The 21,142-nt window shown below is 46.6% G+C and overlaps 1 protein-coding gene and 2 long non-coding RNA genes across 3 annotated transcripts; all 3 read left to right on the forward strand.

Moving 5' to 3' along the window:
- Positions 1 to 66: 66 nt before the first annotated feature.
- LOC139218380 (uncharacterized) lies at positions 67 to 442 on the forward strand. Its single transcript, XR_011585654.1, has 3 exons — positions 67 to 137; positions 228 to 329; positions 410 to 442. It is a non-coding gene; the product is annotated as an uncharacterized lncRNA (long non-coding RNA).
- A 6,890-nt stretch (positions 443 to 7,332) lies between these two features.
- Positions 7,333 to 20,507, forward strand: LOC139218292 (integumentary mucin C.1-like). The gene is made up of 6 exons (XM_070849856.1): positions 7,333 to 7,564; positions 14,737 to 14,814; positions 19,028 to 19,228; positions 19,860 to 19,961; positions 20,042 to 20,070; positions 20,256 to 20,507. The coding sequence occupies exons 1-6, from the start codon at positions 7,333 to 7,335 to the stop codon at positions 20,337 to 20,339; spliced, it is 726 nt and encodes a 241-aa protein (XP_070705957.1). The 3' UTR covers positions 20,340 to 20,507.
- On the forward strand, positions 15,200 to 15,782 carry LOC139218041 (uncharacterized). Its single transcript, XR_011585644.1, has 3 exons — positions 15,200 to 15,298; positions 15,379 to 15,407; positions 15,593 to 15,782. It is a non-coding gene; the product is annotated as an uncharacterized lncRNA (long non-coding RNA).
- Positions 20,508 to 21,142: the final 635 nt, after the last annotated feature.

Below are 21,142 nucleotides of genomic sequence, written 5' to 3' on the forward strand. Positions count from 1 at the left end.
TGTGACAAGCTGTGTTAAGACGGCATCATTCATTCTCATATAGTTACTGCAGATGGTCTTTTCATATTTTACAGTTTTTAATTTGTCAGGTGAGGAGGCCTCAACAACAAGATCACCACCAGCAGCAGCACAAGAGGGTGAGAAACACCAGCAAGGCTGAACACACGTGTTGTGCCTCTGATTTCCTGCTGAAAACTTTCCTCTCTGACATGTTTTCTGTCCCACAGCTCGTGCAGGTTGTTCTGTTCTGGACTACATGATGTTGGTCATACGTGTGGCTGAAATCCTCCTGATTACTGTGATCACTGTTCTTCTCTTCAGAGCTCGAGGTGAGAAAACTCAGAGCAACATTTGTTCAGACTGATTAAGAGTTTAGAGGTGAAAAGTGACTCTGTGGTTTATTTTCCAGGGAAGCAGAGAGCAGCTGATGACAAAACTGTGAGTTAAAACACAAAGTGAAGTGAAGTGATGAGTAAAATCACAAATGTAGATGGATGATCAGGGACTGTAAGTCAGTGTAAATGATTATCAGCTGCTGCTGGTAACTGCTGATGTCTCTGTGATGCAGTAATTCAACATTTCTTTGTTCCATTGGAACTCAGGTGTGTTGCTGTTTCTCACAGGTGCATCATGGTTGAGACGGACATGACGGCACAGTGAACTATGAGAACATGGGAGAACCTTCAGCTTCTGTCAGACTCCACTGATCAACAGCTTCCACACCAGCATCACCTGAGCAGAGAAATGAGTCCACAGCTGTTCAACATTTCTTCACAGCAACTGATGTCATCTCATTTTAAGATGCTGTCCATGTAAGAACACACGTCATGGTGTTGTTTGGAAGTTTTTACATGAAGTAACTTTCTTTGGATTTCATCTGTGTGAATTTAGACCTGCAGATTTGTCTGATTGCCTTTTACTTTGTTAGCAGCTTACTATGATATTCACCATTCTTTCAGCAGAGAACCTCATTTTAGTAACTTTGATGTTTAATTGTTCGTTTGTGGTCTCATGTAATTTTGCCTCATGGGCACTGCCGAGATGCCTTTGAGCAAGACACTGACGCCCTGACTGCTCCAGCTATGTGGCAGGAACATCACTTCACCATCTCTCCCCACAGTTGTGTGTCTAAAGGCCTTGCATGTGCATGTCTGTATTTTGGGCCTGTGTGTGTTTGTAAAAACTGTACATTGGACGGGAAAGATTGAACTTTTCCTTAAAGGGAAATAATAAAGTAATTCTACTTCTCCTGCTTTTTTCTTCTTCTTAATAGCTAATACAACACAAACAGGGACTAATGGACACTGTAGTCCTGTATCTGCACTGGAAGTGATCCCTTAGTGGAGCCGAGCAGTAAACAGCTCCGTGCTTCAGTTTCAGAGGGCATTTGCATAAAATGAAGCTTCTCTAAACTGTTCACTGTTGTACCGCTAAACACCGAATTAAATAAAATCCAATCAACTTTATCTACATGGCACTTTACACCCAACACTGCTGATCCCAGGTGCTTTACAGCAGACACAGAGGAAAACAACAGAAGGAAACAAATGTAAGAGAGATGAGTGATGATAAATAGCTGTGATAATGATCCATCCATTTTCAACCACTTATCCGGGGTCGAGTCGCGGGGGCAGCAGTTTTAGCAGAGATGCCCAAACTTCCCGGGCCCCAGACACCTCCTCCAGCTCATCCGGTGGGACCCCGAGGCGTTCCCAAGCCAGCCGAGAGACGTAGTCCCTCCAGCATGTCCTGGGTCTTCCCCGGGGCCTCCTTCCAGTGGGACATGCCCGGAAAACCTCCCCAGGGAGGCGTCCAGGAGGCATCCGAAGCAGATGCCCGAGCCACCTCAGCTGGCTCCTCTCGATGTGGAGGAGCAGCGGCTCTACTCCGAGCCCCTCCCGGATGGTCGAACTCCTCACCCTATCTCTAAGGGTGAGTCCGGCCACCCTGCGGAGGAAACTCATTTCGGCCGCTTGTATCCGAGATCTCGTTCTTTCGGTCATGACCCAAAGTTCATGACCATAGGTGAGGGTAGGAACGTAGATCGACCGGTAAATCGAGAGCTTTGCCTTTTGGCTCAGCTCCCTCTTCACCACGACGGACCGATACAGCGGCCACATTACTGCAGACGCTGCCCCGATCCGCCTGTCGATCTCACGCTCCATCCTTCCCCCACTCGTGAACAAGACCCCGAGATACTTGAACTCCTCCACTTGAGGCAAGGACTCTCCACCGACCCGGAGATGGCAAACCACCTTTTTCCGGTCGAGAACCATGGCCTCGGACTTGGAGGTGCTGATTCTCATCCCAGCCGTTTCGCACTCGGCTGCAAACCGCCCCAGTGCACACTGGAGGTCTCGGCCCGACGAAGTCAACATGACAACAGAACAGAAATTCTGTCCATAAAAATAATGAACAGAACCGGTGACAAAGGGCAGCCCTGCCGGAGTCCAACATGCACCGGGAACAGGTCTGACTTACTGCCGGCAATGCGAACCAGACTCCTACTCCGGTCGTACAGGGACCGGACAGCCCTTAGCAAAGGGCCCCGGACCCCATACTCCCGAAGCACCCCCCACAAGATGCCACGAGGGACACGGTCGAATGCCTTCTCCAAGTCCACAAAGCACATGTGGACAGGTTGGGCAAACTCCCATGAACCCTCGAGCACCCGATGGATAGTGTGGAGCTGGTCCAGTGTTCCGCGACCAGGACGGAACCCGCATTGCTCCTCCTGAATCCGAGGTTCGACTATCGGCCGTATCCTCCTCTCCAGTACCCTGGAACAAACTTTCCCGGGGAGGCTGAGGAGTGTGATCCCCCTATAGTTGGAACACATCCTCCGGTCCCCCTTCTTAAAAAGAGGGACCACCACCCCGGTCTGCCATTCCAGAGGCACTGTCCCCGACCGCCAGGCGATGTTACAGAGACGTGTCAACCAAGACAGTCCCTGTACATCCAGAGACTTGAGGTATTCAGGGCGGATCTCGTCCACCCCTGGTGCCTTGCCACCGAGGAGCTTTCTGACCACCTCGGCAACTTCGGCTTGGGTGATGAACGAGTCCACTTCTGAATCCCCAGCCTCTGCCTCCTCAATGGAAGACCTGGCGGTGGGATTGAGGAGATCCTCGAAGTATTCCTTCCACCGCCCGACGACATCCCCAGTCGAGGTCAACAGCTCCCCACCCTCACTGTAAACAGTGTTGGTGGAGTACTGCTTCCCCCCCCTGAGGCGCCGGACGGTTTGCCAGAATTTCCTGGAGGCCGACCGGTAGTCCTCCTCCATGGCCTCCCCGAACTCCTCCCAGGCCAGAGTTTTTGCCTCCACATCCGCCCGGGCTGCAGCACGCTTGGCCTGCCGGTACCTGTCAGCTGCCTCAGGAGTTCCACGAGCCAACAAGGCCCGGTAGGACTCCTTCTTCAGCTTGACGGCATCCCTTACTTCCAGTGTCCACCACCGGGTTTGGGGATTGCCACCACGACAGGCACCAGAGACCTTACGGCCACAGCTCCGAGCGGCCGCGCCAACAATGGAGGTGGAGAACATGGTCTACTCGGACTCAATATCTCCAGCCTCCCCCGGGATCTGTGAGAAGCTCTCCCGGAGGTGGGAGTTGAAAACCGCAGCGACAGCGGGTTCCGCCAGACGTTACGTTCCCAACAGACCCTCACGATATGCTTGGGCCTGCCGAGTCTCTCCGGCTTCCTCCCCTGCCAGCGGATCCAACTCACCACCAGGTGGTGATCAGTTGACAGCTCAGCCCCTCTCTTCACCCGAGTGTCCAGAACACACGGACAGAGGTCAGATGACACGACAACGAAGTCGATCATCGACCAATCTGTGACTAGCACAGAAGTCCAACAACAGAACACCACTCGGGTTCAGATCGGGGAGGCCGTTCCTCCCAATCACGCCCCTCCAGGTCTCACTGTCGCTGCCCACGTGGGCGTTGAAGTCCCCCAGTAGAACAATGGAGTCCCCAGTCGGCGCACCATCCAGCACCCCTCCCAGGGACTCCAAGAAGGCCGGGTACTCTGCACTGCTGTTCGGCCCATAGGCTGAAACCACAGTAAGAGACCTGTCCCCGACCCGAAGGCGCAGGGACGCGACCCTCTCGTTCACCGGGGTAAACTCCAGCACATGGCGGCTGAGCTGTGGAGCTATAAGCAAGCCCACACCAGCCCGCCTCCGCACACCGCGGGCAACACCAGAGAAATGGAGAGTCCAGCCCCTCTCGAGGAGCTGGGTTCCAGAGCCCAAGCTGTGAGTGGAGGTGAGCCCGACTATATCTAGCCGGTACCTCTCAACCTCCCGCACAAGCTCCGGCTCCTTCCCCCCCAGCGAGGTGACATTCCATGTCCCTACAGCCAGAGGCTGTCTCCGAGGCCCAGGTCGTCGGGGCACTCCGCCTCGACCGCCACCCGTGCCACATAGCACCCGACCCCTACGACTCCCTCTGCGGGTGGTGGGCCCACAGGAGATAATGATAGTGACAGTAAAGGCACGTGGTCACACATAGCCCATAGTGACACAGACCTGGGTTAGGGTCCGTTAAAAGTGTGTTTTAGTCTTGAAGATGTCAGTAGTGGGGGACAACGGGATGGAGGAAGGAAGAGGAATCCAATAGAGAAGGCCCTGTCCCCCCAAAAACACTCAGCCCTGGATCTCACCAGTTTCTATTCACAATGAACAGCAGCCTGTTGCTGTCTGAGCTTTTGAGTCAGTTGGACGAAATCAGGACAGAGGCAGGTCGACTTAATGACAAAGTAATTTAATTCAAATGAAATAATCCTAAACAAACAAAGAAACAGATGGGAGCAGCCTGTGAAGTCAGTAGTAGGTTATGGATGTGTGAAAACGTGCTGCATGAACGATGTGCTGTAAAAACACCACAAAGGGGAGTGAACGTGTGAAAAAGTGTGATGAGGAGATCTGCCCAAAGACTCACTGCTGCTGCTGACAACTCTGTTCACACTGGGCGCTAAAATGTGTCCAAATACACAGAAATTCCCCCCAAATCACACTAGAATACACAGGAATCTAATCACTCCAGCTCCTTTTAGAAATCCTCTTCGTGGATGAACATGACTATACCTACTGTAGCATAATGTCAGTGCAAACACATGTCAGACCGTGTTCAGTGACCACAGACCGGCCTCTTCTGTGTGCACACAGTACAGAGTGAGAAACATCCTCAACTATACCAGAAGCAGTGACGTTAAACCAAGTCGGACAACACAGCCAAATGCAGCGTTTTGTGAAAACCTCTGTAACAAACAGATGCTACTTTGTGTCCACAAAGGGACTGTGGAGGCCTGATGGTCCAGTTATTCTAAGACGGTTCAGTCAGACACCATTTGTGTCTGTGATGTTCTTCTGGTCATGGTTAGAGGTTAAAAACCTCCAGAGCTCTGCTGCTGTTGTTCACCACATTCTCAGAAAACTACTTCCCCTTCAGGTCTCTGAGAAAAACGAGTGCAGAGACACAACGATGAGCCAACAGGTCTCAGACCAGTAAGACATCATCGTATCCGTGATCTCTCTGAGCTGCTGCAGCGTCACCACATCACACCGTGGACGTCAGGAGTCACATCCTGGTGGACGAGGAGTTTGGCTCTTCACCTGTGTGTTCATGTGTGCTGTCAAACATCACCATGACTCCTGTCTGCTCTCTGATAAACACTGTGTGAAGGATGAAAGTCACAGCATCACATATTTTTAGCTCAACCATCAACCTGCACACCAACCACCAACTTCCTCAGTCCTCTCGTCTTCTTCTTTTCAGACACGTCACAAATACAAATACATTTAGTAAAATGTCCCACATACTAAATCTGGTTTTACAGGATCTCTTTAATGATCTCCTCTGACCTCTTTAATCTTTATTTATTTTGATATTGCTGATAAGATCATTGGGAATCAATTAGCAAAATGTTTTTGCTTTTTAGAGACTCTCAGAGATGAAACGCTGATATGCTCCACCTACATGAGAAAAAAAAGAACAGACGATGAGGAAGTGACTCTTTCTTAAACACAGAGGGTTTTATATTCCTGTGTCAGACACACCAGATCATTTAGATCATCAGGACAGCAGAGAGGAAAACATGGCTGAATTAACATGGATTAGAATATTTGTATTTCTGACACTGATGCTTCAGTTTACAGGTAAGGATACATTTCTATACACATCTATTTAAAAAATGTTAAGTAAATAAGGTTAAGTACTATGAATATACTGTAAACACCATAAGGCTTCTTTAACATTAAGTCTGAGCATGACAGTTGTATTCTGATTTATTTTTCATATTATCTCTCTAATCTTCTCAACAGCAACACAGGGACAATACTCCTCCTTCATTGTCAGAGCTGGAGATGGAGTCACTTTGCCTTGTAACAGTGAGACAAAGGATCAGGATACATGTGTCAGTGCTACCTGGAGCCACAGTGGTTCAAAACACCCAGGAGGAGTAGATCTGTTTTCATTTGGAGAGCTAAAGGCTGAATCAGACAGATTTAGTGTGACAGCGAACTGTTCTCTGGTTATAAAGAAGGTCACAGCTGAGGATGCTGGTCGTTACATCTGCCAACAGCCAAACTCAGGAGCACGTCGCGTTTATCTGTTTCTTATTGACAGTGAGTATTTACATCATCATGATTTCAGCTCAAACTGTTTTGTTGGACCAATTTATTAAAACTTAATATTTATGATCACAGTGATGTCGTTGATTGTTTTTCTCGCACATCTCTCTGTTATGATCTTGAGTTTAGTTATTGTCTCGTCTCTTGTCTCTTGTCACTTCCGGTTTTATTTTGAAATTCCCTGTCCTCCTCTCGTTTTAGATATTGGTACTTTCTTTCCTCCTGTGTCTGTCCTCTGTGATTGTCTGGCCCCGCCTTGATTGTTTCCACCTGTTCCCCATTAGCTCGTGTATTTTAGTCTCCATCTCCCCTTTGTCCTGTGCCAGTTCGTCAAGTACCTTCGTCTTGTCAACCAGCGGTCCTGTTTCCTTGGACCTTATCTTGAATCCGTGTCTGTGAATTTTGTCTTTGTGTTGATACTTTTGTTGTTACTTTTTTTGTATAGATTGCCTTTGGCCTGACTATTTCTGTTTATTGTATTTTGTTTTGTTTTTTGCTCCTGCTTTTACGGAGTTGTTTTTGTTTCCATAGTCTTAGCTTTTTGCCACCGTGCTTGATTGTTTTGTCTTTTCTTAATAAAGTTTATTTTGATACTTTTTAGTCGTGCGTGTGGGTTCTGGTTCTGTTCGCCTCCGGGCTTAACACTCTCCTTCTCTTCACCAGTGACCGAACATGAAGACAAAAGCAAAGTGATGTTAAACTGCTCTGTGTCGACATATGGAGAGTGCAGACACACAGTGAGGTGGCTGTATGAGGGTAAAGACAACAGATACAAGACGACATCTCGGTCTGACTGCTCAGCCAGTATCACTGTTCTGACGTCTGACAAGCCAAAGTATCATCAGTTATTCAAGTGTGAAGTGACTGATGTTATCAGTGGTCAGCAGTTCACCTTCAGCCCTCAGTCGTCAGGAGAGAAACCAGGTGAGATTGTGACAAGCTGTGTTAAGACGGCATCATTCATTCTCATTTAGTTACTGCAGATGGTGAACATGAGGTCATTTCTTATCACCAGCAGCAGCACAAGAGGGTGAGAAACACCCGTCCCTTCAGCAGAACCACCAGCAAGGCTGAACACACGTGTTGTGCCTCTGATTTCCTGCTGAAAACTTTCCTCTCTGACATGTTTTCTGTCCCACAGCTCGTGCAGGTTGTTCTGTTCTGGACTACATGATGTTGGTCACACGTGTGGCTGAAATCCTCCTGATTACTGTGATCACTGTTCTTCTCTTCAGAGCTCGAGGTGAGAAAATTCAGAGCAACATTTGTTCAGACTGATTAAGAGTTTAGAGGTGAAAAGTGACTCTGTGGTTTATTTTCCAGGGAAGCAGAGAGCAGCTGATGACAAAACTGTGAGTTCAAACACAAAGTGAAGTGAAGTGATGAGTAAAATCACAAATGTAGATGGATGATCAGGGACTGTAAGTCAGTGTAAATGATTATCAGCTGCTGCTGGTAACTGCTGATGTCTCTGTGATGCAGTAATTCAACATTTCTTTGTTCCATTGGAACTCAGGTGTGTTGCTGTTTCTCACAGGTGCATCATGGTTGAGACAGACATGACGGCACAGTGAACTATGAGAACATGGGAGAACCTTCAGCTTCTGTCAGACTCCACTGATCAACAGCTTCCACACCAGCATCACCTGAGCAGAGAAATGAGTCCACAGCTGTTCAACATTTCTTCACAGCAACTGATGTCATCTCATTTTAAGATGCTGTCCATGTAAGAACACACGTCATGGTGTTGTTTGGATGTTTTTACATGAAATAACTTTTAGTAACTTTCTTTGGATTTCATCTGTGTGAATTTAGACCTGCAGATTTGTCTGATTGCCTTTTACTTTGTTAGCAGCTTACTATGATATTCACCATTCTTTCAGCAGAGAACCTCATTTTAGTAACTTTGATGTTTAATTGTTCGTTTGTGGTCTCATGTAGTTTTGCTAATTTTGCCTCATGGGCACTGCTGAGATGCCTTTGAGCAAGACACTGACGCCCTGACTGCTCCAGCTATGTGGCAGGAACATCACTTCACCATCTCTCCCCACAGTTGTGTGTCTAAAGGCCTTGCATATGCATGTCTGTATTTTGGGCCTGTGTGTGTTTGTAAAAACTGTACATTGGACGGGAAAGATTGAACTTTTCCTTAAAGGGAAATAATAAAGTAATTCTATTTCTCCTGCTTTTTTCTTCTTCTTAATAGCTAATACAACACAAACAGGGACTAATGGACACTGTAGTCCTGTATCTGCACTGGAAGTGATCCCTTAGTGGAGCCGAGCAGTAAACAGCTCCGTGCTTCAGTTTCAGAGGGCATTTGCATAAAATGAAGCTTCTCTAAACTGTTCACTATTGTACCGCTAAACACCGAATCAAATAAAATCCAATCAACTTTATCTACATGGCACTTTACACCCAACACTGCTGATCCCAGGTGCTTTACAGCAGACACAGAGGAAAACAACAGAAGGAAACAAATGTAAGAGAGATGAGTGATGATAAATAGCTGTGATAATGATCCATCCATTTTCAACCACTTATCCGGGGTCGGGTCGCGGGGGCAGCAGTTTTAGCAGAGATGCCCAAACTTCCCGGGCCCCAGACACCTCCTCCAGCTCATCCGGTGGGACCCCGAGGCGTTCCCAAGCCAGCCGAGAGACGTAGTCCCTCCAGCATGTCCTGGGTCTTCCCCGGGGCCTCCTTCCAGTGGGACATGCCCGGAAAACCTCCCCAGGGAGGCGTCCAGGAGGCATCCGAAACAGATGCCCGAGCCACCTCAGCTGGCTCCTCTCGATGTGGAGGAGCAGCGGCTCTACTCCGAGCCCCTCCCGGATGGTCGAACTCCTCACCCTATCTCTAAGGGTGAGTCCGGCCACCCTGCGGAGGAAACTCATTTCGGCCGCTTGTATCCGAGATCTCGTTCTTTCGGTCATGACCCAAAGTTCATGACCATAGGTGAGGGTAGGAACGTAGATCGACCGGTAAATCGAGAGCTTTGCCTTTTGGCTCAGCTCCCTCTTCACCACGACGGACCGATACAGCGACCGCATTACTGCAGACGCTGCCCCGATCCGCCTGTCGATCTCACGCTCCATCCTTCCCCCACTCGTGAACAAGACCCCGAGATACTTGAACTCCTCCACTTGAGGCAAGGACTCTCCACCGACCCGGAGATGGCAAACCACCTTTTTCCGGTCGAGAACCATGGCCTCGGACTTGGAGGTGCTGATTCTCATCCCAGCCGTTTCGCACTCGGCTGCAAACCGCCCCAGTGCACACTGGAGGTCTCGGCCCGACGAAGTCAACATGACAACAGAACAGAAATTCTGTCCATAAAAATAATGAACAGAACCGGTGACAAAGGGCAGCCCTGCCGGAGTCCAACATGCACCGGGAACAGGTCTGACTTACTGCCGGCAATGCGAACCAGACTCCTACTCCGGTCGTACAGGGACCGGACAGCCCTTAGCAAAGGGCCCCGGACCCCATACTCCCGAAGCACCCCCCACAAGATGCCACGAGGGACACGGTCGAATGCCTTCTCCAAGTCCACAAAGCACATGTGGACAGGTTGGGCAAACTCCCATGAACCCTCGAGCACCCGATGGATAGTGTGGAGCTGGTCCAGTGTTCCGCGACCAGGACGGAACCCGCATTGCTCCTCCTGAATCCGAGGTTCGACTATCGGCCGTATCCTCCTCTCCAGTACCCTGGAATAAACTTTCCCGGGGAGGCTGAGGAGTGTGATCCCCCTATAGTTGGAACACATCCTCCGGTCCCCCTTCTTAAAAAGAGGGACCACCACCCCGGTCTGCCATTCCAGAGGCACTGTCCCCGACCGCCAGGCGATGTTACAGAGACGTGTCAACCAAGACAGTCCCTGTACATCCAGAGACTTGAGGTATTCAGGGCGGATCTCGTCCACCCCTGGTGCCTTGCCACCGAGGAGCTTTCTGACCACCTCGGCAACTTCGGCTTGGGTGATGAACGAGTCCACTTCTGAATCCCCAGCCTCTGCCTCCTCAATGGAAGACCTGGCGGTGGGATTGAGGAGATCCTCGAAGTATTCCTTCCACCGCCCGACGACATCCCCAGTCGAGGTCAACAGCTCCCCACCCTCACTGTAAACAGTGTTGGTGGGGTACTGCTTCCCCCCCCTGAGGCGCCGGACGGTTTGCCAGAATTTCCTGGAGGCCGACCGGTAGTCCTCCTCCATGGCCTCCCCGAACTCCTCCCAGGCCAGAGTTTTTGCCTCCACAACCGCCCGGGCTGCAGCACGCTTGGCCTGCCGGTACCTGTCAGCTGCCTCAGGAGTTCCACGAGCCAACAAGGCCCGGTAGGACTCCTTCTTCAGCTTGACGGCATCCCTTACTTCCAGTGTCCACCACCGGGTTTGGGGATTGCCACCACGACAGGCACCAGAGACCTTATGGCCACAGCTCCGAGCGGCCGCGCCAACAATGGAGGTGGAGAACATGGTCTACTCGGACTCAATATCTCCAGCCTCCCCCGGGATCTGTGAGAAGCTCTCCCGGAGGTGGGAGTTGAAAACCGCAGCGACAGCGGGTTCCGCCAGACGTTCCCAACAGACCCTCACGATATGCTTGGGCCTGCCGAGTCTCTCCGGCTTCCTCCCCTGCCAGCGGATCCAACTCACCACCAGGTGGTGATCAGTTGACAGCTCAGCCCCTCTCTTCACCCGAGTGTCCAGAACACACGGACAGAGGTCAGATGACACGACAACGAAGTCGATCATCGACCAATCTGTGACTAGCACAGAAGTCCAACAACAGAACACCACTCGGGTTCAGATCGGGGAGGCCGTTCCTCCCAATCACGCCCCTCCAGGTCTCACTGTCGCTGCCCGCGTGGGCGTTGAAGTCCCCCAGTAGAACAATGGAGTCCCCAGTCGGCGCACCATCCAGCACCCCTCCCAGGGACTCCAAGAAGGCCGGGTACTCTGCACTGCTGTTCGGCCCATAGGCTGAAACCACAGTAAGAGACCTGTCCCCGACCCGAAGGCGCAGGGACGCGACCCTCTCATTCACCGGGGTAAACTCCAACACATGGCGGCTGAGCTGTGGGGCTATAAGCAAGCCCACACCAGCCCGCCTCCGCACACCGCGGGCAACACCAGAGAAATGGAGAGTCCAGCCCCTCTCGAGGAGCTGGGTTCCAGAGCCCAAGCTGTGAGTGGAGGTGAGCCCGACTATATCTAGCCGGTACCTCTCAACCTCCCGCACAAGCTCCGGCTCCTTCCCCCCCAGCGAGGTGACATTCCATGTCCCTACAGCCAGAGGCTGTCTCCGAGGCCCAGGCCGTCGGGGCACTCCGCCTCGACCGCCACCCGTGCCACATAGCACCCGACCCCTACGACTCCCTCTGCGGGTGGTGGGCCCACAGGAGATAATGATAGTGACAGTAAAGGCACGTGGTCACACAGAGCCCATAGTGACACAGACCTGGGTTAGGGTCCGTTAAAAGTGTGTTTTAGTCTTGAAGATGTCAGTAGTGGGGGACAACGGGATGGAGGAAGGAAGAGAAATCCAATAGAGAAGGCCCTGTCCCCCCAAAAACACTCAGCCCTGGACCTCACCAGTTTCTATTCACAATGAACAGCAGCCTGTTGCTGTCTGAGCTTTTGAGTCAGTCGGACGAAATCAGGACAGAGGCAGGTCGACTTAATGACAAAGTAATTTAATTCAAATGAAATAATCCTAAACAAACAAAGAAACAGATGGGAGCAGCCTGTGAAGTCAGTAGTAGGTTATGAATGTGTGAAAACGTGCTGCATGAACGATGTGCTGTAAAAACACCACAAAGGGGAGTGAACGTGTGAAAAAGTGTGATGAGGAGATCTGCCCAAAGACTCACTGCTGCTGCTGACAACTCTGTTCACACTGGGCGCTAAAATGTGTCCAAATACACAGAAATTCCCCCCAAATCACACTAGAATACACAGGAATCTAATCACTCCAGCTCCTTTTAGAAATCCTCTTCGTGGATGAACATGACTATACCTACTGTAGCATAATGTCAGTGCAAACACATGTCAGACCGTGTTCAGTGACCACAGAACGGCCTCTTCTGTGTGCACACAGTACAGAGTGAGAAACATCCTCAACTATACCAGAAGCAGTGACGTTAAACCAAGTCAGACAACACAGCCAAATGCAGCGTTTTGTGAAAACCTCTGTAACAAACAGATGCTACTTTGTGTCCACAAAGGGACTGTGGAGGCCTGATGGTCCAGTTATTCTAAGACGGTTCAGTCAGACACCATTTGTGTCTGTGATGTTCTTCTGGTCATGGTTAGAGGTTAAAAACCTCCAGAGCTCTGCTGCTGTTGTTCACCACATTCTCAGAAAACTACTTCCCCTTCAGGTCTCTGAGAAAAACGAGTGCAGAGACACAACGATGAGCCAACAGGTCTCAGACCAGTAAGACATCATCGTATCCGTGATCTCTCTGAGCTGCTGCAGCGTCACCACATCACACCGTGGACGTCAGGAGTCACATCCTGGTGGACGAGGAGTTTGGCTCTTCACCTGTGTGTTCATGTGTGCTGTCAAACATCACCATGACTCCTGTCTGCTCTCTGATAAACACTGTGTGAAGGATGAAAGTCACAGCATCACATATTTTTAGCTCAACCATCAACTTCACACCAACCACCAACTTCCTCAGTCCTCTCTTCTTCTTCTTTTCAGACACGTCACAAATACAAATACATTTAGTAAAATGTCCACATACTAAATCTGGTTTTACAGGATCTCTTCAATGATCTCCTCTGACCTCTTTAATCTTTATTTATTTTGATATTGCTGATGAGATCATTGGGAATCAATTAGCAACATTTTTTTTGCTTTTTAGAGACTCTCAGAGATGAAACGCTGATATGCTCCACCTACATGAGAAAAAAAAGAACAGACGATGAGGAAGTGACTCTTTCTTAAACACAGAGGGTTTTATATTCCTGTGTCAGACACACCAGATCATTTAGATCATCAGGACAGCAGAGAGGAAAACATGGCTGAATTAACATGGATTAGAATATTTGTGTTTCTGACACTGATGCCTCAGGTTACAGGTAAGGATACATTTCTGTACACATCTATTTAAAAAAAGAAAAACATTACAAGTGTTAATCTTTTTTGAAAATACTGCCTGATTTAATTAAGGTTAAGTACTATGAATATACTGTAAACACCATAAGGCTTCTTTAACATTAAGTCTGAGCATGACAGTTGTATTCTGATTTATTTTTTATATTTGTCTATAATCTTCTCAACAGCAACACGGGGACAATACTCCTCCTTCACTGTCAGAGCTGGAGATGGAGTCACTTTGCCTTGTAACAGTGAGACAAAGGATCAGGATACATGTGTCAGTGCTACCTGGAGCCACAGTGGTTCAAAACACTCAGAAGGAGCAGAAGAGCTGTTTGTATTTGGAAAGATTGTTGAAAAGCTAAAAGCTGAATCAGACAGATTTAGTGTGGCAGCGAACTGTTCTCTGGTTATAAAGAAGGTCACAGCTGAGGATGCTGGTCGTTACATCTGCCAACAGACAAACTCAAGAAGACATCTCGTTTATCTGTTTCTTATTGACAGTGAGTATTTACATCATCATGATTTCAGCTCAAACTGTTTCGTTGGACCAATTTATTAAAACTTAATATTTATGATCACAGTGATGACGTTGATTGTTTTTCTCTCACATCTCTCCTTCTCTTCACCAGTGACCGAACATGAAGACAAAAACAAAGTGATGTTAAACTGCTCTGTGTCGACACATGGATGGTGCAGATACACAGTGAGGTGGCTGTATGAGGGTAAAGACAACAGATACAAGACGACATCTCCGTCTGCCTGCTCAGCCAGTATCACTGTTCTGACCTCTGACAAGCCAAAGTATCATCAGTTATTCAAGTGTGAAGTGACCAATAATATTAATCATCAGAAGTTCACCTTCAGCCCTCAGTCGTCAGGAGAGAAACCAGGTGAGATTGTGACAAGCTGTGTTAAGACGGCATCATTCATTCTCATTTAGTTACTGCAGATGGTGAACACGTGTTTTTTTTCTCACTGCAGAGTTTGTTACTTCCGTTCCAGGTAAGGATCCAAAAGCAGCAACTGAATCAACAGCACCAACGTCACCAACACCAGCAGGTAAAAACAAAAGCACATCTACAAACAATAAAGAAAGGACGAGATAACATAATGTCTCACATATCACATTAGACATTTAGTGAAGTGACCAATAATATTAGTCATCAGCAGTTCACCTTCAGCCCTCAGCCGTCAGGAGAGAAACCAGGTGAGATTGTGACAAGCTGTGTTAAGACGGCATCATTCATTCTCATTTAATTACTGCAGATGGTCTTTTCTTATTTTACAGTTTTTAATTTGTCAGGTGAGGAGGCCACAACGACAAGATCACCACCACCAGCAGCACAAGAGGGTGAGAAACACCAGCAAGGCTGAACACACGTGTTGTGCCTCTGATTTCCTGCTGAAAACTTTCCTCTCTGACATGTTTTCTGTCCCACAGCTCGTGCAGGTTGTTCTGTTCTGGACTACATGATGTTGGTCACACGTGTGGCTGAAATCCTCCTGATTACTGTGATCACTGTTCTTCTCTTCAGAGCTCGAGGTGAGAAAACTCAGAGCAACATTTGTTCAGACTGATTAAGAGTTTAGAGGTGAAAAGTGACTCTGTGGTTTATTTTCCAGGGAAGCAGAGAGCAGCTGATGACAAAACTGTGAGTTAAAACACAAAGTGAAGTGAAGTGATGAGTAAAATCACAAATGTAGATGGATGATCAGGGACTGTAAGTCAGTGTAAATGATTATCAGCTGCTGCTGGTAACTGCTGATGTCTCTGTGATGCAGTAATTCAACATTTCTTTGTTCCATTTGAACTCAGGTGTGTTGCTGTTTCTCACAGGTGCATCATGGTGGAGACGGACATGACGGCACAGTGAACTATGAGAACATGGGAGAACCTTCAGCTTCTGTCAGACTCCACTGATCAACAGCTTCCACACCAGCATCACCTGAGCAGAGAAATGAGTCCACAGCTGTTCAACATTTCTTCACGGCATCATTTTACATGAAGAACATCAGTCCTGATTCCATTTGGAGGTCGTAGTTAACGTGTTAACGTTTGGTTTTAAAGTTAATGTGCTGAAGCAGTTCTTACCAGCAGACACAAAGCACTGATGTCATCTCATTTTAAGATGCTGTCCATGTAAGAACACACGTCATGGTGTTGTTTGGTAGTTTTTGGAAGTTTTTACATGAAAGAACTTTTAACAACTTTCTTTGGATTTCATCTGTGTGAATTTAGACCTGCAGATTTGTCTGATTGCCTTTTACTTTGTTAGCAGCTTACTATGATATTCACCATTCTTTCAGCAGAGAACCTAATTTTAGTAACTTTGATGTTTAATTGTTCATTTGTGGTCTCATGTGGTTTGATAAGTTTGCCCAGTAGATTTGAATGAGCTTTGATTCTTAATGGAGTCAGTAACAGGGCTGTCTCTGTCATGATATGCTGAGAAAACAATGTTAAATCCTCAACTATATGTTAACATGTAGTTAACTCACATCCCATGTCTTCTGCAGTAAATAATGGATAACCACATTAGTTTTAGGGAGAGAAAAAACAATTACTGATGTCACCCTAGTAACTGTAGCGTTTTAGAATTGCTGTTTGAGTCTAAAACTCTTGAAAAAATGTGTCCAAGAAATATTTTGCTGTTGTGGAAAACAAAAGTACTTTGTAAAAGTTTTGCAATGATGCCCGTCAGCATCACAGCACTGAGGCTGCCCTTTGTAAAGTTACCAATGACCTTTGATGATTGCTGATGCAGCTTAATTCTTGTGCTACTTGACATACATATAATAAATAATCTGTATAATAATATATTCATAAGACCCAAAACTAATAAAACCCATTTTTTGTGAATGCAGTTTGGCTAAAGATACCATATTGTTACGGTTGCGTTTGTACTGAACCCAAAAAGCTGGACTGAGCCGGTGGTTGTGGTAAAAAAGTAAAGGCTTTATTAAATGAGCAAAAAGCAGAAGACGAGGAGACGAGTCACTGGCAGGCAGGTGGACTGTAGACAAGCTGGGAGACAACACATGGGAGGGTGGACCGTAGAATGGCTGACTGGAAGGGTAGACAGTGGAGTGGAGACGGAGACGGCACTGGAGGGCTGATCAACGAGGAGAATGGGATCTGTACAAAGTCAGGAAGAGACCAAATGTTCAGGCCTCAAAGAGATAAAGAGATATCAGAAGAGTACTGAGTGGTGCTGTTGTCTTCACCGAGTTGACGGAACAATCTGGCACCGCAGTGAAGACACAGGTCCGCTTATACGGCAGAGTAGATGAGGATGATGAGCAGCAGGTGTGCCTCGCTGATGAAGACACACATCAGAACACACACACAGACACAGAGTGGGGGAAGGGAGTGAAGGCAGGGGAAGACACAGACAAGAAAAGTGAAAAAAAAACAAAAACATCCAGTATATGACAGTCACTGTTCACACTGTGACACCATATATGCACAAGAAAATACATGTTGACCTGGTGATGGTGCCAGATGAAGAGGGAAAGAAGTGAATAAAGTGATAAAAGCTCAGAGTAGTTGTAAGAGCAGCAGTTGTCAAGATCACTCAGTAAAAAACAAGCAAACGCATGTCAGACAGTGTTGAGTGACCACAGACTGGCCTCTTCTGTGTGCACACAGTCTCAGACCAGTAAGACATCATCGTATCCGTGATCTCTCTGAGCTGCTGCAGCGTCACCACATCACACCGTGGACGTCAGGAGTCACATCCTGGTGGACGAGGAGTTTGGCTCTTCACCTGTGTGTTCATGTGTGCTGTCAAACATCACCATGACTCCTGTCTGCTCTCTGATAAACACTGTCTGAAGGATGAAAGTCACAGCATCACATATTTTTAGCTCAACCATCAACTTCACACCAACCACCAACTTCCTCAGTCCTCTCGTCTTCTTCTTTTCAGACACGTCACAAATACAAATACATTTAGTAAAATGTCCCACATACTAAATCTGGTTTTACAGGATCTCTTCAATGATCTCCTCTGACCTCTTTAATCTTTATTTATTTTGATATTGCTGATAAGATCATTGGGAATCAATTAGCAAAATGTTTTTGCTTTTTAGAGACTCAGAGATGAAACGCTGATATGCTCCACCTACATGAGAAAAAAAAGAACAGACGATGAGGAAGTGACTCTTTCTTAAACACAGAGGGTTTTATATTCCTGTGTCAGACACACCAGATCATTTAGATCATCAGGACAGCAGAGAGGAAAACATGGCTGAATTAACATGGATTAGAATATTTGTATTTCTGACACTGATGCTTCAGTTTACAGGTAAGAATACATTTCTTTTTTTAAATCTTTTGAAAATACTGCCTGATTTAATTAAGGTTAAGTACTATGAATATACTGTAAACACCATAAGGCTTCTTTAACATTAAGTCTGAGCATGACAGTTGTGTTCTGATTTATTTTTTATATTTGTCTATAATCTTGTCAACAGCAACACGGGGACAATACTCCTCCTTCATTATCAGAGCTGGAGATGGAGTCACTTTGCCTTGTAACAGTGAGACAAAGGATCAGGATACATGTGTCAATGCTACCTGGAGCCACAGTGGTTCAACAGACTCAGGAGGAGCAGATCTGTTTGTATTTGGAAAGATTGTTGAAAAGCTAAAAGCTGAATCAGACAGATTTAGTGTGGCAGTGAACTGTTCTCTGGTTATAAAGAAGGTCACAGCTGAGGATGCTGGTTTTTACATCTGCCAACAGACAAACTCAAGAAGACATCTCGGTTATCTGTTTCTTATTGACAGTGAGTATTTACATCATCATGATTTCAGCTCAAACTGTTTCGTTGGACCAATTTATTAAAACTTAATATTTATGATCACAGTGATGACGTTGATTGTTTTTCTCTCACATCTCTCCTTCTCTTCACCAGTGACCGAACATGAAGACAAAAGCAAAGTGATGTTAAACTGCTCTGTGTCGACATATGGAGAGTGCAGACACACAGTGAGGTGGCTGTATGAGGGTAAAGACAACAGATACAAGACGACATCTCGGTCTGCCTGCTCAGCCAGTATCACTGTTCTGACGTCTGACAAGCCAAAGTATCATCAGTTATTCAAGTGTGAAGTGACCGATGATATCAGTGGTCAGAAGTTCACCTTCAGCCCTCAGTCACCAGGAGAGAAACCAGGTGAGATTGTGACAAGCTGTGTTAAGACGGCATCATTCATTCTCATTTAGTTACTGCAGATGGTGAACACACGTTTTTTTTCTCACTGCAGAGTTTGTTACTTCCGTTCCAGGTAAGGATCCAAAAGCAGCAAGTGAATCAACAGCACCAACAACAAAACCAGCAACAACAACGTCACTAACAGAAATGTCACCCGCAAAACCAGCACTAACAAAAACTTCACCAACAACAAAGTCACTAACAGAAACATCACCACCAACAACTGATTCAACAACAAAACCAACATTCGCAGGTACAAACTAAACCACATCTCCAAACAATAAGGCTCTAACGAAAGGATGAGATGACATAATGTCTCACATATCACATTACACATTTAGACTTCAGTGGAGTTTTGGAAACCACAGATGACATCAAGGCAAAGACAATCGTCTTTAATACACTCTTTCAACTCAGCGACACATTAGAAACAGACAGTGTTTTTGTTTTTACATCCTTCATTTGCAAGTTCAGCACTTAGTGTTTAGTGTGGCCATGGTGTCTAACTGTGGACATGTCCAAAATGTCCCTCATCAAATGTGTTATCAGTGCATGTTGTATTGTTCTGACAAGCCAAAGTATCATCAGTTATTTAAATGTGAAGTGACCGATATTATCAGTGGTTAGAAGTTCACCTTCAGCCCTCAGTCGTCAGGAGAGAAACCAGGTGAGATTGTGACAAGCTGTGTTAAGACGGCATCATTCATTCTCATTTAGTTACTGCAGATGGTGAACATGAGGTCATTTCTTATCACCAGCAGCAGCACAAGAGGGAGAGAAACACCCGTCCCTTCAGCAGCACCACCAGCAAGGCTGAACACACGTGTTGTGCCTCTGATTTCCTGCTGAAAACTTTCCTCTCTGACATGTTTTCTGTCCCACAGCTCGTGCAGGTTGTTCTGTTCTGGACTACATGATGTTGGTCATACGTGTGGCTGAAATCCTCCTGATTACTGTGATCACTGTTCTTCTCTTCAGAGCTCGAGGTGAGAAAACTCAGAGCAACATTTGTTCAGACTGATTAAGAGTTTAGAGGTGAAAAGTGACTCTGTGGTTTATTTTCCAGGGAAGCAGAGAGCAGCTGATGACAAAACTGTGAGTTAAAACACAAGGTGAAGTGAAGTGATGAGTAAAATCACAAATGTAGATGGATGATCAGGGACTGTAAGTCAGTGTAAATGATTATCAGCTGCTGCTGGTAACTGCTGATGTCTCTGTGATGCAGTAATTCAACATTTCTTTGTTCCATTGGAACTCAGGTGTGTTGCTGTTTCTCACAGGTGCATCATGGTGGAGACGGACATGACGGCACAGTGAACTATGAGAACATGGGAGAACCTTCAGCTTCTGTCAGACTCCACTGATCAACAGCTTCCACACCAGCATCACCTGAGCAGAGAAATGAGTCCACAGCTGTTCAACATTTCTTCACAGCATCATTTTACATGAAGAACATCAGTCCTGATTCCATTTGGAGGTCGTAGTTAACGTGTTAACGTTTGGTTTTAAAGTTAATGTGCTGAAGCAGTTCTTACCAGCAGACACAAAGCACTGATGTCATCTCATTTTAAGATGCTGTCCATGTAAGGACACACGTCATGGTGTTGTTTGGTAGTTTTTGGAAGTTTTTACATGAAATAACTTTTAACAACTTTCTTTGGATTTCATCTGTGTGAATTTAGACCTGCAGATTTGTCTGATTGCCTTTTACTTTGTTAGCAGCTTACTATGATATTCACCATTCTTTCAGCAGAGAACCTCATTTTAGTAACTTTGATGTTTAATTGTTCATTTGTGGTCTCATGTGGTTTGATAAGTTTGCCCAGTAGATTTGAATGAGCTTTGATTCTTAATGGAGTCAGTAACAGGGCTGTCTCTGTCATGATCTGCTGAGAAAACAATGTTAAATCCTCAACTATATGTTAACATGTAGTTAACTCACATCCCATGTCTTCTGCAGTAAATAATGGATAACCACATTAGTTTTAGGGAGAGAAAAAGCAATTACTGATGTCACCCTAGTAACTGTAGCGTTTTAGAATTGCTGTTTGAGTCTAAAACTCTTGAAAAAATATGTCCAAGAAATATTTTGCTGTTGTGGAAAACAAAAGTACTTTGTAAAAGTTTTGCAATGATGTCCGTCAGCATCACAGCACTGAGGCTGCCC

The sequence above is a fragment of the Pempheris klunzingeri genome, chromosome 18 (genome assembly GCF_042242105.1).
Source record: "Pempheris klunzingeri isolate RE-2024b chromosome 18, fPemKlu1.hap1, whole genome shotgun sequence".
Lineage (NCBI taxonomy): Eukaryota > Metazoa > Chordata > Actinopteri > Acropomatiformes > Pempheridae > Pempheris > Pempheris klunzingeri.